Here is a 15,327-nt window from a genome sequence, read left to right on the forward strand (position 1 = left end):
TGTTAAGTGCATGGTGACAGAGAAGGCTAGCGCCAACTAGATGTTTTTTGTTTTGCTTTTTCGAGTTCGTGAGGAATTTTGTTTTTAGTCATTACCAGACTCATTATAGGAAGGAAGCTAAGCAGTCAACGTTTTTGAGTTAAGTGCCATCTAATGAAAAACAAATTTGCGAGTTGAGGGGACCAACGCAGCTGTACGTTACGTGTTGAGTAAGTCTGCTTGAGTCCTGAGATAAGAAAAGATCAAAGGGTTTAAAGTTACTTGTTTCTCATGATAGTCCCCATAATAATGGTCCGGTTTTTCGTGATGCGCCGCGGTTATCTGTACTCCAGCTCCAAAGTGTTTTGGCAAGCCCAGACTGTTTTGGATTTTTTTCACTCAATTGTAACTCTAGTTTAATAAGCAAAGGAATTTTCTTGAGAGTTCAGTTACGTCAAGAACTCAGGGTATAAGCGGAACCAAAATGTAGCTGTCAAAAGGTAAGCTATGTAAGTCATTTTGTTCTTAAGGTGTTAAATTTTTTTTTTCTGTGAGGCATTTCCCTCAGGCGGTGTTGGAGAAGAAGTAAACCTTAACTTGGTCCCCACAGTTTCAAGACTGGAAATTGTTTGTCGCGCAGTGAAAGTGTATTGCTCTCATTAATCTCGTTAAATTGACGTGATAAAGTTAAACTATCGAGCCTTTACAAGAGAAAAAAAGGAGCTTAGTTTAAAAAAAAATGCAGCTAGTTCAGGTCGTTTTGATCAGTCGAGTTACATGAATCCGGATAAAATGGTGACGTTTTTGCGAGCTTACTCATTATTCTTAACTGAACCAGGAAAGTATAAGGTGTAGTGATCAAAATCGGCGATAGATAATGGTAGAAAAGCTATAAGTTTAAGCCCAAGGCCAAGATAAGATATGTGTTCGAAAAGGCTATTTCGACTCATAAGCTGAGGTGTAGCCGATGAAAATTTACAGAGGTGTTGTTCCTCACTGATCAGAGTCCCCAGAAGTTGGGTATTTCCAAATAGGACATAAGGCCAATTTTGAAGCGAAAATGTGGGTCACACTGTTGGTCAAGTAATGGACTTGGGCGATCAGAAGCTTTGCTATCTAGAGACAGCTAAGGCATTTTGATTGAGTCTTGTGGCAGAGAGATAGCAACTGATTCGACAGTGAAAAATTGGCGGGAAATTATCGAGCAAAGGGATATGGCCACGAATGGTTGATGAGATGTCATTCGGCTTTTTTCGTAGATCTTTTTTTTCAAATGGCTTCCGCGTCACTCATTTGTGAAGTTTCATGGTGGCATTTTGCGGTTCTTGGAACGAAAACATAGGTTTTCAATACTTTAAAATCAAAAGGAAAAGGAACACTTGGCCGCTTGGACTGAATTACAAATCGGTGAGTTCATAGCGGAAAAATTCCTGTTTGAGAAAGGCGAAACGTGCGATCGGAAACGATCTGCATATCATCAGATGAGCTGTAGACGTACTGGTGTTGGTTGCCCAAGCTTCAAAAGGCTATTTTGACTCATAAACTGAGGTAGTGATCAAAATTTACCGCATTGAGAGCTCCGTAAATGGGAAACTTTCGGAATTGCACAATTTACGCGAAGTTGGGTCGAGTTCACCACGAAAGGTGGATGAGAATTCAGTCGGCTCTTGTATTTCAAATGGCGTCCGCGTACATTCGTGAATTTTCATGGTTGCAGTTTGTGGTTCTTGAAACGAAGACATAGGTTTTCAATACTGTAAAATCAAAAGAACAACTTCTAAGGAACACTTGGCTGCTTAGAAAGAGGAAATCAGTGAGTTCATAGCCATAGTGGAGAAATGCCTGTCAAGTCGAAACGTTCGATCGGAAACGATCTGCAAATCATCACATGAGCTGTCGACGTTCTGAGAAATTTTGTGTGCTCCTGGCCTGGGAATCCACTTTGCATAATGTACCACAGGTTTGAACGTGAACTGTACTGTGCTTTATGTCTTAATGGAATCCTTGAAGTTATTCAGATGGTCTAAAAACAACATTTCTCGCGCAACCACTAACCTGTTGATGGGAATATGAATTCATGAAATGAGGTGCAACTGTCGAAGCTTTGTAGAAAACAGAATTTTACTCAAAATGTTTATCTGACTTTTTGCTTCTATACCTGTGAGGAAAGTACCTAATCTCGTCCCCAGGGCTTTTCTCTAGGAAAATGTGAAAAGCGAAAACGGCGGTTAATTAGCTTTGTTTTGCATGTATTGGACAAATGTTCGCAGTTCTCTATTATTCTTTGGAAAAATAGGAGAAACTGGTATCTGTCCTATTTTTATGTTTTTTTTAAAGAAAAGGTGAGAGTTGTGTTGCTTAAGTAGCTACAGGGAAAGATATTGGAAATGTTGCAACATCTTCACCATCTTCAGGTATGAATTTTCAAGTTGGCTACAGCCAGCGAAGTTTGGAGATATTTGGACAAAATGGCTGGCCTTTAATTTTCAGATTGAAAAATTGAACTAACCTTTCAGGAATGATCCGTTCTTTAAAATTCGATTTTCGTAATGAGAAAAATTGATTACAACATTGGGCGGGAAGTTAAATGTGTTAGACCGTGTGGGGACTATATGCTATATACTATATGCAAGTCTAAAAAATTTTATGTGTATGGCACTGAATTGTAAAACGTTAAAACCAAACGTTTATAAAAACTTACCAAGACGTTTCGACCGAAAATCTTTGGCCTTTGTCGGTTTAAAAAATGACAAATAAGTAAACGCTTATCCAACGGTTCACAGTTTGCGCCTGCTACAATCACGACGCCTAACAAACGACCACCACGCGAGAGAACAAATCACGTGAGTGAGCAATGAATTCCCGGATATGTTCATTGCCCGCATTTCGGTCTCGCAGAGAATTCCAAGCCTCAAGGAAAAGTCTCTTGTGGTAATCACACGCCTTGTCGACAATGGTGGCTTAGTCAAAATCTATACTATGGCCAAACTGATTTGCGTGTTGTGTGATCGCCAACATGGACTGCTCTTCTGTGTTCTTTGATTCTTGTTGCCAAGGCTCTGTCCGTTTGCCCATACATGTAGTACACAAAATTGCAATCAGAACACCCAATTTTGTAGACCACACGTCTTGATTGTAAAGTGGAGTGTTTGTCCTTGGGCAGTGGGAAGCGTGCACGCAAAGTGTTGAGATGTTTAAAACCAACTTTAATATTATTGCTCCGCAGCGCCCTAGAAATTCTTTCGGAGACGCCTCTGATATACAGTAGGACAACAAAATTGCCATTCGTTACTATGTTGGAAGTATTGTTGTTACTTGACACGCGACAAGGGGCATTACGATAGGAGTCGCAACTCTTGATAAATCCTTAAGGATAGTTATTATCCCTCAAGACGTCAATGACGTGCTTCCTCTCTTGACATTATCCTGCTCCTGTCGACGGCATGTTCTTGGCTCTGTCGAGGAGAGTATTAACAACTGATCTCTTATGCTGCGCGGGGTGATGAGAATTGAAATCAAGGTATTTGTCGGTGTGTGTAGGCTTTCTATACACACTAACTTGTATGCGGTCATGAACCCTTGTGGTTACAGTGTCCAAAAAGGAAATGCAGTTGTTTTCTTTTCTTTCTTCAATTTTGTGTAATATAAGCAAACCGACAGAGCCTTGGCAACAAGGATCAAAAAACACAGAAGAGCAGTCCGTGTTGGCGATAACAACTCAAAGATAGCGCAACACGCGAATCAGTTTGGCCATAGTATAGATTTTGACCAAGCCACCATTGTCGACAAGGCGCGTGATTACCACAAGAGACTTTTCCTTGAGGCCTGGCATTCTCTGCGAGACCGAAGTGCAGGCAATGAAAATATACAATTATATATATTTTTTAATTTTTATTGTTTTACAAACATAATGCTGACTTACTTACATAGTACTTACTTAGTTACATAAAGCTTTAATACCTACTTGCATATAACTTGCTTAGTTAAATACTACTTACTTACATAATATTAACCTACAAGACAATGCTTACAAAACAGGAGTCGAAGAGTTGCAGCCTGTTACAAAATAACGAAAAAAGAATTCTAATACATATTGATGTTCCAGGAATTCATAGCTCACTCACGTGATTTGTTCTCTCGCGCGGTGATCGTTTGTTACGCGTTGTGATTGTAGCACCCGCAAACTGTGAACAGTTGGATAAGCGTTTGCTTATTTGTCATTTTTTAAACCGATAAAGGCCAAAGACTTCAAATGTTTGTTAGGTCTCATTATGGTAGAATACAAAGTTCTTCCTACTTTCGTTTCTCTGCGTCTGAACATCTCAAGGATTTTTTGCTCGATTTGTAGAAAAAACGTGTTCGATGTCCTTCTTTGTACATTTTCATTTACATTTACATATATTAGGTCAGTAAAATCGTTAAGATATCACACCAACCGTAAAAATAGATAAATGAATAAGATAAGTAAAATAGATGTCAGAGTTCTCAATTATCCTCACTGGATTTCATGTGGATGTCGGTCTTATATAATAATTTCAAAAATATCACAGCTACGCTACCATGTTCTTGTAGTGTTGGAAATTGACGCGGTTAGTGATCACTTTTTCATTTACAATGATTTTGTGTTAAAACTCTCAAGCAATACATTCATTTGGTAATTTGCTTGCAAACGCTTTTCTTTTCTTTTTTTTTCGAGGATTTTGATTTGAACGGTTTCTCCTAGTTTTCAAAAAAAATATCGATTGCTGAATCAAAGTGTTTGTTTGGCTGTTGTGGTGGTCGACTGTGCACCCGAACATCACCTTCTGTGGCGTCGTGTGCAGTATTTCCCAATGAGACTTGTCTTTTCAGAAATAGCTCTCTTTTGAGACTGCATGACAAGTAATGTTGTCTTGTCTTTTGAGATACAAATAATACAATCTTAAAGCCTGGTTTCCATGTACGATGCAAGCATAAGCATAAGCACAAGGATGCTTATGCGATAGGCATAAGCATAAGTTGTCATACGCAAGCGCAGAAGCAGAAAAATTTGCTGCTGCCATTTTGCAAATGGCAACACATGAGTAACTTTAATGTGCGCTGAGAACTTGTCACTCAATTACATTCAGGCACAAGCACAATAGAATGAACTTGGTTATTGCAAAATATTGTGATTTGTCAGTCTCTTCTTTGGCTTCGGCAAATAATTTGTTTGCCAGACACTGACAAATCACAATATTTTGCTCAACCTCATCCACTAACTGTTAATTACTTGACAGAAACTTTAAATTAGGAGAATGTTTGGTGGGGTTTTTAAATGCTACTCCGACATTTTATTTAGCTTTGATCTATTTGCTCATTAATTCTATTTGGTCATAGTCAATTACCAGAAAGAATGGCTGAGGCAGGTGCCTTGGTTTGTATCATGCTGGCTGCAACCCTGTTTTTTCAGACTCTCAGATTTCAAACTGAAGGCAACTTTAGGATGGATGAAAGAATTAGAAGAAGGCATTTGAAACCAGTGAGTGCAACTGTAGTCTGTATAATTATATGTTACAGGTCAAATTATATTCACGTTAAAATTTTTGACCTTGGTTGATTCTGAATTGACATCTTTGTGAATAATTAGGGCTAGGATCAGGAAATAGAGAATCAACCTTGGTTAAAAAGTTTTAACCTGAAGTTAATTTTGTCCTGTAACATATTATATACATTGGGCATGTTTTATATAAGGGTTTAAAATCATTGCAGTGGATGCAGTTAAACAGGCAGTACAGTGTTTTAAAAATAAGCGTCTGAGTTTGCACTTAAACAGGCAGTACAGTGTTTTAAAACTAGGCATTGAAGTTGGCAGTGTCTTGTAAAGTCCTTAGATTGGGTCTCGGAAATCTGCGAGCCAGCGAGCCATGCGAGCCAACGTGCGAGCCATGCGAGTCACGCGAGTCATGCGAGCCACAGTGCAAATTTTCAGAATTTTTATTTGTTTTATTTACATTCGTGTGAGAAAATTTTGGACGAATTTTTTTCTTTGTTTTTTGTTTTTTTTCGTTTTTGTTATCATTTTGGAGAGCATTTTGCCTATTCAAAATCGCCCAAGATGCGCAAAAAAATAAAAACAATACGCAAAGAATTTATTAAGGTTCAACACTTCAGAAAAAAAAATCCGAGAAAAACATACGGCTGCACCGCTACTCGAATAGGTATCTATTGACACATGTCATTCATTGATATCCACGTGGAACTTCATTCAAGAAAAAAAAAAAAGAAAAGAACAGCACTTCGATCTCCGTGTGTTGGCGTCAAGAATGGTGAGTAAATCGCGCCATTTTAACAGGTTTGGTCTTTAGTAGAGAATCAGAGTTATCAGAACTCTGTCGGTTGGCTGTGGTTGTCCTTTCCCTTAGTCAAGTCTTTCTTCAAAACTCGCCACTAGAGTGTAAGAGGCTGGTTTCGAAATAGCATTCGACCCACCAGCTGACGGCAAATGCTTCTGTTACGCTGCTTCTTTTCAAATAGAATTTAGTGCGACAATATTGACTTCGCTCATCTTTGAGTACTCATTTATCGTACCTTACAAGATTGGAATGACACTGACAATCAGTCCTGAAGTGTCAATTACAGTCAACCCAGGTCACGCGTGAACAGTATTTCCAAGAATGAAATGAACATTCGAATTTCTCTTTGTATGTCCGACGTGTGAATGGAATGTTGGACATTTCTCTGGAAATATTTATTTATTTATTTATTTATTTATTCACCACGACATACAAACATAGAAAGTTACAATGAATAATAGACTAGGATCGTACATAAGTTTAGAGTAAATAATAATAGTAAAAGAAGAAGTAAGAAGTGGCGAGGAGACCTCAAGAGACCCCAGGCTTATACTGATAGGTCACCTCGGAGATATGTTAGGACTTTACGACCAGTAAAGACATTAAAATAGTTCCGAAAAAGACGCATTAACTGAAAAAAAAAAAAGACTCAAAATACTTGGGAAACAATTGTTATTCTTGAAATATTCAATTTTGCAGTGTAAAGAAAAATTCATAGCTTTATACCGTCAATAAGCTAGGGAAATTTATACGGGAACTCTGAAATCTCGTTGGCGATTTTCAAAACTGACATGTAAATTTCAAAACTCCGTTCAAATTTCAAAAATATCGTTCACGCGTGACCTGGGTTGATTGTAACAAAAAACTGAAATATGATGGTTTGTGTTGTCCCACTGTAAGAATTAAATATTGCGATGTTATTCATCTTGTTCCAATGCTCTTGTTCTTGTTCTTATGTGAATGTAAATACAACAAATAAAAATTCTTAACATTTATACTGTGGCTCGCATGACTCGCGTGACTCGCATGGCTCGCACGGCTCGCATGGCTCGCATGGCTCGCACGGCTCGCATGGCTCACACGGCTCGCATGGCTCACACCTTGGCTCGCATGGCTCGCTGACTCGCAGATTTATATCACTCCCTTAGATTTCACAAAAAAAGGTTTACATCTCCTTTGAATAAATTTCTTCAATATTGTTTGGTGAGTCCTTGAGTTTTCCCAAACTTGTATGTGGCAAAATAGAGTCAGAGCTCTCAAGCACAAATGTTAGTATTCCAGTTATTTTAAATCATATCAATCAGCCATCAGTCCCTCAAACAATTACTGTGGGCCGTGGCCAGTAGATCACTTGGATTAATTTTATGCCACATACTGACATTTCAGGGGTATTTTGTTAAGTATTGCAGCTGTAGCAGCCTTTTATTTGTGTCTTTAATATGTTTGTCCAAATAAGAGACCTTAAAAAACAAAACTGATGGTCTATACACCGTATTCACAAATGGCGCACACGCGCGGAAAAGACTGGCACTACGCATCAAAACGAGGCGTTTTAGGATAAACAAAAAAAAATTTCCAGCGAATGTAAGCTTCTAGAGGGTCGATAAGTGCTGAGTTTCTAAAAATTGAGTTTTTCTGATCACTTAGTCCGAACGAGTTCAAGTTCTAGTGTTTATTATTTATTGGTTGGCTTCTAGTAGCAATCTCAAATGCAAACTAGACACTCACGGGAAAAAACTGAGTTAGATTGTTTGTTTCAAACCTTCGAGTGTAATGTCTACAGAAAATATGAAAAGTTGTTAGAAAGATCCTCACTCTAGCAGGAGCCACAAAGGTTTATTCCATGTATTTTTTGGAAAGGGAATTAAAACAGTTTTTGAAGGAAAGAAAATGAATCTACAGATTATAAATATTTCGGTACATTTTAGACACTTTTTCCCCGAAATAAAAAAGATATCATGCATCGCAAGATTGGCCAAGATTCATGCAAGTCGTTGAAAATGTGGCAGTTACCAAAGTCAAGCGGAACTACTGGAAGTAAGGTATCAATTTTAAGAAAACGATCCTGCAAGGAAATTCAGGAATGTCACTCTCAAATGCGTTATATTGTAACTGCATTACAAGGAATGGCAAGTTTAGGAACCCAGTGTAAAGCGAAATACGATAATCTAATTCTGACAAATTACCTAATTAAGTATGCAAATCTTTAATGATTTCAACCGAAATGCCGGTTAAAAAGCCACAATGCTGTGTTCTCTAGTCCCTGTTTCACGGGATATAATTTTCTCATTCAGGCAAGAAATGTTCCTTCTGAGCTTGTTCCATTATTAAACAGTTGGATTTTGATGACTTGATTGATTTAACAAATTATGAATTTTGAGGGGACTGCATTCTCTGCTTGTTGTTTACAGTACGGCTACAATATAAATGAATCGAAACCGGACAAATCTTGGTTCATCTGTTGCTTCTTTTTAAATTATTCGTCCAGCCGTCTCTCTCCACATCCTTCACGTCTTTTCGTTGTTGTCTTCGTCTGTTTTTTTTCTTGGTATTATAGTGGTTTAGACAAATGGTTGTAGTCTCTCTTGCGCTCGGAACGTCCGATACGAAGTTGATCACGCAACTCTCGTTAGAAATGCATCCTTTTGTATGTTCATTTTGTTTCCTTCAAGACCTATCTTACCTTCGGATTCCGAAAGACATACCAAACAAACTTCTGTAGTATCTCTATCCATCTGCGCTCGAAAGCTGAATCCTTCGGAAACAAAAACTGTAACCGATTTGTTTCCGTGATCGTCTATTTTGCATTTGGGATTGCTACAAGAAACGAACCAAGAAACACTAGACCTCTCTCGTTCGGAATAAAACCAGTGATCTGAAAAACTTGCTGTTTAGGAGCTTATCAGCTAAATAGTCTCTCTGTGAGCTTGTACTCGCAGGCAAATTATTTTTTGTTTATCCTAAAACGCCTCGTTTTGATGCCTAGTGCCAGTTTTTTCCCGCGCATCCGCCATTTGTGAATACGGTGTATTAAAAGAAAAAGTTAGCTAACTTCTCCTATCATTAGAACAAGTGCTTGAGTACTGAAATAGTGAGTCATCATTTCTGTATTATCAAAAGATAAATTATGAAATGTCTGTCAATACACCGTATTCACAAATGGCGGACACGCGCGGAAAAGACTGGCACTACGCATCAAAACGAGGCGTTTTAGGATAAACAAAAAAAAATTTCCAGCGAATGTAAGCTTCTGGAGGGTCGATAAGTGCTGAGTTTCTAAAAATTGAGTTTTTCTGATCACTTAGTCCGAACGAGTTCAAGTTCTAGTTATTATTTATTGGTTGGCTTCTTGTAGCAATCTCAAATGCAAACTAGACACTCACGGGAAAAAACTGAGTTAGATTGTTCGTTTCAAACCTTCGAGTGTAATGTATACAGAAAATATGAAAAGTTGTTAGAAAGATCTTCACTCTAGCAGGAGCCACAAAGGTTTATTCAATGTCAGTATTTTTTGGAAAGGGAATTAAAACAGGTTTCGAACTGGAAAGAAAATGAATCTACAAACAGACGCAGTTCCAAAGAGGGTTGCGTGGTGATTACTACTCGGAAGTTCCGATCACAAAAGCTACAAAAACCGACTCCTACTATTGTGAACAGCTTTAATGCCTAAAAAACGAAAACAAAAGGAGGTGGAGGGAAGCTACTGAAAGAAAAGTTTAACTAAGGAAGCGATATGTGAGCCAAGACTTAAATATTTCGGTACATTTCAGGTGCTTTTCCCCCGAATAAAAAAAGATATCGTGCATCGCAAGATTGGCCAAGATTCATGCAAGTCATTGAAAATGTGGCAGTTACCAAAGTCAAGAGGAACTACTGGAAGTGAGGTATCAATTTTAAGAAAACGATCCTGCAAGGAAATTCAGGAATGTCACTCTCAAATGCGTTATATTGTAACTGCATTACAAAGAATGGCAAGTTTAGGAACCCAGTGTAAAGCGAAATACGATAATCTAATTCTGACAAATTACCTAATTAAGTATGCAAATCTTTAATGATTTCAACCGAAATGCCGGTTAAAAAGCCACAATGCTGTGTTCTCTAGTCCCTGGCCTCTTTCACGGAATACAGTTTTCTCATTCAGGCAAGAAATGTTCCTTCTGAGCTTGTTCCGTTATTAAACAGTTGGATTTTGATGACTTGATTGATTTAACAAATTATGAATTTTGAGGGGACTGCATTCTCTGCTTGTTGTTTACAGTACGGCTACAATGTAAATGAATCGAAACAGACAAGTCTTGGTTCACCTGTTGCTTCTTTTTAAATTATTCGTCCAGCCGTTTCTCTCCACATCCTTCACGTCTTTTCGTTGTCGTCTTCGTCTTTTTTTTCTTTGTATTATAGCGGTTTAGACAAATGGTTGTAGTCTCTCTTGCGCTCGGAACGTCCGATACGAAGTTGATCACGCAACTCTCGTTAGAAATGCATCCTTTTGTATGTTCATTTTGTTTCCTTCAAGACCTATCTTACCTTCGGATTCCGAAAGACATACCAAACAAACTTCTGTAGTATCTCTATCCATCTGTGCTCGAAAGTTGAATCCTTCGGAAACAAAAACTCTAACCGATTTGTTTCCGTGATCGTCTATTTTGCATTTGGGATTGCTACAAGAAACGAACCAAGAAACACTAGACCTCTCTCGTTCGGAATAAAACCAGCGATCTGAAAAACATGCTGTTTAGGAGCTTATCAGCTAAATATTCTCTCTGTGAGCTTGTACTTGCAGGCAAATTATTTTTTGTTTATCCTAAAACGCCTCGTTTTGATGCCTAGTGCCAGTTTTTTCCCGCGCATCCGCCATTTGTGAATACGGTGTATGTCAAGTTAAAAGTGCTTTTAACACATCAGTGTACAGCTGTACTGTATAATGATTCATTTGAACAGTTGAGTTACCATAGAACAGTCAGGGTATTTTTACATTTTGTTAATAAGCATGTTTTTAATGGTGATCTTTAGTGGCTGTTTAATGTTTATATTTTAATTAATTTTCATTTGATATTCAGAAGGAAGAGATTCCTGAATTTTTAGTTCAAGGGAAAGATCAAGAAGGTTTTGAAGAAAGATACATCAGTGACTCCATAGGTAAATTTTCAATGGATGATAATTTCAAAACTGTGTCAATTTAATGGGTGTCTCGAAAACAAAGACCTCTAAAACGAAGACCCTAAGACCCTGAGACCCCAACAACTCGAAAACGAAGACCCCCAAATTTCCAAGTATAAGTACAAAAAAAAAAAAAATTAAATAGCAAAAAATACATTATTTCATACCTCAAGTGAAATTTAATTCCTTTCTGTCACTACCAGAAGCAAACGTGTGAAATGTGTGTGAAAGGTGTGTGAAATGCATGTGAAAGTAGAAGCCATGTGAAACATACATGTGAAATAAAATTATGTCAGAATCTCTCTAGTTTCACATGCATATGAAACACCAACAGTGTGTGAAATTGAAAGGCAAAACTTTTAACCTCCAATTGGGCATGTGAAACAACATGTGAAAAAAGAATGTTGATTTCCACATGTGAAACTACCACGTGAAAAAAAAAAAACATTTTCATTGCATGTGTGAAAATTTATTCAGTTTGGGCTATATAAAAAAAAGTATGTGAAGCTAAACATTTCACTTAAAGGGCCTATAAAAACATGTGAAACTAGTATGTGAAATATTCTGAGCTGCTGTTAGTACAAATTTTGATCTGAGAGGGCTGGGAATCAATACAAATTGGTCAAATTAATTGCATGGAATATTAATTTATTTATATCAGTAAAACTGAAAAAGGCAAACGAGTACACATGCTTCATGCACATTTCTGCTTTCTTGAAGTTCAATGAGAAAACACGCACTAGATTACTTACAAACCTTCATCGATAAATCTCGACTCCATAATTATATCTTGTCAAATAGCACAACAATGCTTTGAATCATAATTCATACGACTTTCATGCACAATGCCAGCTTTTAAAATGAGCAAGAAATCTTTGAGTTACAGCAACATCAACACCGGCAGCCATCTTGGATTTCATTCAGACTGGGAAGACTGGGTACCATTTTGGTCAGCAGATATGCCACTGCAGGCTCGCAGAAAGGCCGTTTCATGTTAGATTTTAGGCGGGAATCGTCGCGGGATTATGTACAGGACATATTCCCTCTGGTTTTTTACCTCTGCTAAGCTAAAATATGATGTCTTCAAGCAGCACAATGTGGATAACTACTTTTTAGAAAGAGGTAAGCTTCCGCATCAATAATTTTGAAGAAAGAGACTGCATGAAAATGTGTGATTTTATAGATTGATCGTCCTCGCGAATTACTGCATACATGTACATGCACAGACAACAAATTAAATTGATCAACACGCATATATACATCCCTATTTATTTTTAATATAAAGCCTTTTCAAACGTTTTTACGAAGTTATTTGTAGCCGAATTAATATCAAGCCTTGTTATAAGCTGATGAAGACTTATACGATCTGATCAGGATTTTATTGAAGTTGAATGGAGTGTATATATATTTTTTGTAGCACCACAAGTTATAATTAAAGGTTGAGTACCCTCATTCTTAATACCCAGAAACCAACAAGATTGTTACGGGTAAGAAACTCACTGCAACACAGCCCTTATGCTTTACTGTCACTAATTATGTATTAAATCACTCAGAAGAACCGACTCAAAGCGCACAATTTTTTTTATTTTACTGTAGATTGTCAACTCAATATTAATTGTTTGTCAAGGCTGAGACTAAAGAGTGCATGCAGCTTCAGACTAGAGACAAGGCACCAAATCCTGCTCAATAAGCTAAGTCATTTATGGCTGTTGGAGTCTATTTTATATTTAACTGATTTAATTTTGTCATGAATCAAGACTTTTGCTTCTGCTCAGGAACAATTACCAAAATAACTTAAATTTTGTAACTTACATAATGGAGTATTGAACATTATTTAATATATATCACATATAGTTGAAAACAGCAAGCAAATTAAAGGGTACAATAAATCCTTTTGATCTAATCCAATCATTTTCTTATTATGTTGCACAAATAATTCATGTGAACTAAGAACTATATTTCCCTTAAATTTTCAGCACAGTAATTTTTGCCAATCACTGCTTTAGATGTACAGTTTTCTTTTTTGTTTGAAATATCAATTTCTATTATTGTTATTTTCTGTAAGAAATTTATAACTGACTGTCAGCATATTATTAAATAAAGTATGGATGTAAAAATGAATTCAATGTGTGAGGTGATGGCAACATTACACTAAAAATACGTGACTCGCAAAGCTGGGGCTGGGTGGAAAGCCCTCTTTACTCGTATTGTAGCATCAAATGAGGAGATTAAAAGGTTTCTGAACATAGCAACTATTTTGATGAGCATGGTCTTTTTGTAGTTCCAGCTGTAGGCTTGTTTGTCTCTATTTCTGATGCGACAAAATGTACAACGGGCGTGCAGCGCTGTCGTGTTCGATGAATTAATTTATTTCCCATGGAAAATTATTTTACCGCGGCCACAAAACATGTAATTTCTTCAATGCAATCTTTCACAGAAAAGATTTCTGGAAGAAAGGGAAAAGATTCTGCAGAGATAGTTCTGTATCCAGTGAATTTTGATGAACATTGCAGTTGAAATTTGATCCGGCACGCAAACTTTCCGGATGTATGCAAATTTTGCTCGAGCAAACTGTTGACGCCAGCCTGTCTCCCAACCTGTTGCCGCCTAGCAACCTCCCCTTTGTCTGACGCCATTCATACTTTGTTTTTTACTGTTGCTAGGCAACATGGGTACATCTTCAATGATATATATATGAATATATAAAAATATATTTTTTGCTCGAATTCGCGCGGCTTACCTTAGATATATAAAAATATACATCAGTACTGTATGTACACATGTACACCAAAGCATCCAATAATATATTTTTATATTATCCAACTTAAACTTTTTTAATGAGCAGCAATGAAAACAAGCCATGTTGTGGCACGTGTGTTTTTTTACTGTACATATCACTCCCAACTGGTTTTCTACTGTACAAATAACTAACTATATAAATACACTGGGGAATAATTTTGTACTCATTTCATGCATTATTTGTACAATAATAAGTGCAGTTTATGAGGCACCATGCTGATAAAGTGGGGAGGGGGCCGGGCAGGGGGAGTCTGTATTTTTCTGTATTCTGTTAAGTTTTTGCTAAAAATGGCATATCCTTTTTAGTTTATACTGTACCAAATTTCTTGCTTGATATCCCGGATTCTCTTCTCTTAATATCCCTGATCCCTGTATTGTAATTTTACCCCAAAATAAATCCGTATCCTTATGTTTGCTTCTCATGATCAAATATCCTGTATCCTGATAACCTTTAATGAGGCCTCATTTAGGTACTGTAGATGTGCTTTTTCTACATATACATGCGTATATGCATTGTTAAATTTTTATAATAAAGGAGAAAATTGATTTTAATGAAAGAACTGTGAAGTGTATTTCTACAGACAATACAGTATACAGCTGTTTCAATTAACATTGTGAGATCAAAGCTTAAAGCTCGAAGACATCTTCAAAGCTCTAGGCTGCCACCTCATCCATTTAAATTTGATATCCTAACATTTTTGTCATCCAAGTGGCTCGTCCTCGTATGTCATCACTGGATGGACGAAGCATAACTGATTTTGAAGAACTTATTCTTGAAAAAATCCACACTAGAGGTCTTGTCTTATAGCTTTACACTTTGATCTGACAACGTTAATTGAAAATGCGTGAGTACAAATGTGTGGAATACATGTAATATTTCAAATTTAATTCATGTACATGTGAATTATGGGTGTTGTAATGTTCTTAATTTTATAATTAGATCGATGTTTAGCTAGTTATATAAAGCAAGCTATAATATATATGTGTTTGTTATTCAAACTTCCACATGGTTTGTGAAGCAATGTGGTGATCTGAAATATAGTGCGAAATGATATTAAATAGTGTGTGAAATGGT

At 37.1% G+C, this 15,327-nt stretch overlaps 1 protein-coding gene across 50 annotated transcripts in view; it reads left to right on the forward strand.

Annotated features, from left to right (window-relative positions):
- Positions 1-1,494: 1,494 nt before the first annotated feature.
- Positions 1,495-15,327, forward strand: part of LOC146466769 (uncharacterized) — a 45,245-nt gene continuing 31,412 nt past the window's right edge. For 48 of the 50 annotated variants that reach the window (XM_085126558.1, XM_085126552.1, XM_085126566.1 and 45 more), the window contains exons 1-2: positions 5,338-5,479; positions 11,354-11,432. In XM_085126558.1, coding sequence (XP_084982684.1) covers positions 5,354-5,479; positions 11,354-11,432 — 205 coding nt within the window. In that variant the 5' untranslated portion in view covers positions 5,338-5,353. Of the gene's footprint in view, positions 1,940-5,337; positions 5,480-11,353; positions 11,433-15,327 lie in introns of those variants that run through there. The other 2 variants (XM_085126560.1, XM_085126561.1) reach the window with 2 other exon arrangements.

The sequence above is a fragment of the Pavona decussata genome, unplaced genomic scaffold (assembly GCF_977016875.1).
Source record: "Pavona decussata unplaced genomic scaffold, jaPavDecu1.1 SCAFFOLD_140, whole genome shotgun sequence".
Taxonomy (NCBI): Eukaryota; Metazoa; Cnidaria; class Anthozoa; order Scleractinia; family Agariciidae; genus Pavona; species Pavona decussata.